Raw genomic sequence first — 1,180 nt, 5'->3', positions numbered from 1 at the left:
AAAGGTCCGCAAAGAAGTTCGGAAAATGGTTTCCACAGCGGACCCGCTGGGAAAATTGTCGACGACGTACAAACAGACCTTTCCAAGCTGGTATTTAGAAAGCCCCGTGCAAGCAGCCTGAACTGAATAAGCGATGCTTGCAATTAATTTATTACCAATATTTCTTTTTATTCAAAGCAGATATCGTAAAAAATTTCCTCTTTATTTTCCGTTATTTTGTAGAACTGTTTTGAATAAACAAATATCATTCGATGAAATCTTCCATATCTACCGCCTTCGTATGAAGCATCTCTTTGGCTAGCTTCGGTTTCACGTGCGATATTGGCACTTCTTCCTAAAATTATCTCGCATAATTACTAGAATAAAAATAAGCATTGTAAAATTATGTTATACGCACAACAATATTATAGCTGCGATGCCAAAGTTGAACCAATCCAGTTTGTGCGGTTTTCGCATTGACAACTACAGCACGTAGTGTTCCAAAGCTTCTATAAAATTGCCATAATTCTTTTACAGCTGAAGTAGCTTCATCGTTAGCATCCGACTGAAGTGTCAGTCGACGATGAGCACAATTCAACCTGGATACATAAAATGAATAAAGTAGACGCTGTGCAAGTTCGCCGACTTCGGCTTGGAGTTCGAAATTTGCCGAAATCACTTCAAACAGTACAATTTTGTAAGGTGCAAGTGCTGCATGCAAATTAATCATCGGCTAAACAAACAATTGAAAATTTGATTATAACCCAGTGAAAGGAGAGAATAGAACAAAACACTATATTAGAACGGTACTGGATTTAAATTTGACTTTTGATCGTTGACGTCGACCACGGTCAAACCATTTATTAGCAAAGTGGCCAGTGCTGCTTCGACGTTCATCGAACAACGAATGTAAGCAGTGTCATTCTAAATAATCTGGAAAATTTAGTGAAACAAAAAAAATTTTTTATGTAATAATTAAAAAAACAATTTTCCCAACCTCTTCCAACCAGCTTACAGTTTCCACTGGAATAGGAGCATCTTTGTTTACCAGAGTAGGATCATTTGGCAGATTCAAACAATATCCAATGGTTGTACAACGCTTGTCAACGGACAGTGCAGTTTGGAAATCAGAACTCCAATTGCTGATCTAAAAATTTTGCAAAAAATCACTCGTGTAAATTGCTGAACAACTTCGCTTATC

General features: G+C 37.2%; 1 protein-coding gene across 1 annotated transcript; it reads right to left on the bottom strand.

Annotated features, from left to right (window-relative positions):
* Positions 1 to 244: 244 nt before the first annotated feature.
* Tsp_14376 (hypothetical protein) lies at positions 245 to 709 on the bottom strand. The gene is made up of 2 exons (XM_003366398.1): positions 398 to 709; positions 245 to 334 (listed from the first exon to the last, which is right to left on the bottom strand). Exons 1-2 carry the CDS (start codon positions 707 to 709, stop codon positions 245 to 247), a joined length of 402 nt encoding a protein of 133 aa, XP_003366446.1.
* Between the last annotated feature and the right edge of the window lie 471 nt (positions 710 to 1,180).

The sequence above is a fragment of the Trichinella spiralis genome (assembly GCF_000181795.1).
Source record: "Trichinella spiralis strain ISS 195 chromosome Unknown Scfld6055, whole genome shotgun sequence".
In the NCBI taxonomy this organism is placed as follows: domain Eukaryota; kingdom Metazoa; phylum Nematoda; class Enoplea; order Trichinellida; family Trichinellidae; genus Trichinella; species Trichinella spiralis.
Note: the sequence above shows the minus strand (reverse complement) of the source record. Positions and strands in the feature narration are given on the sequence as shown.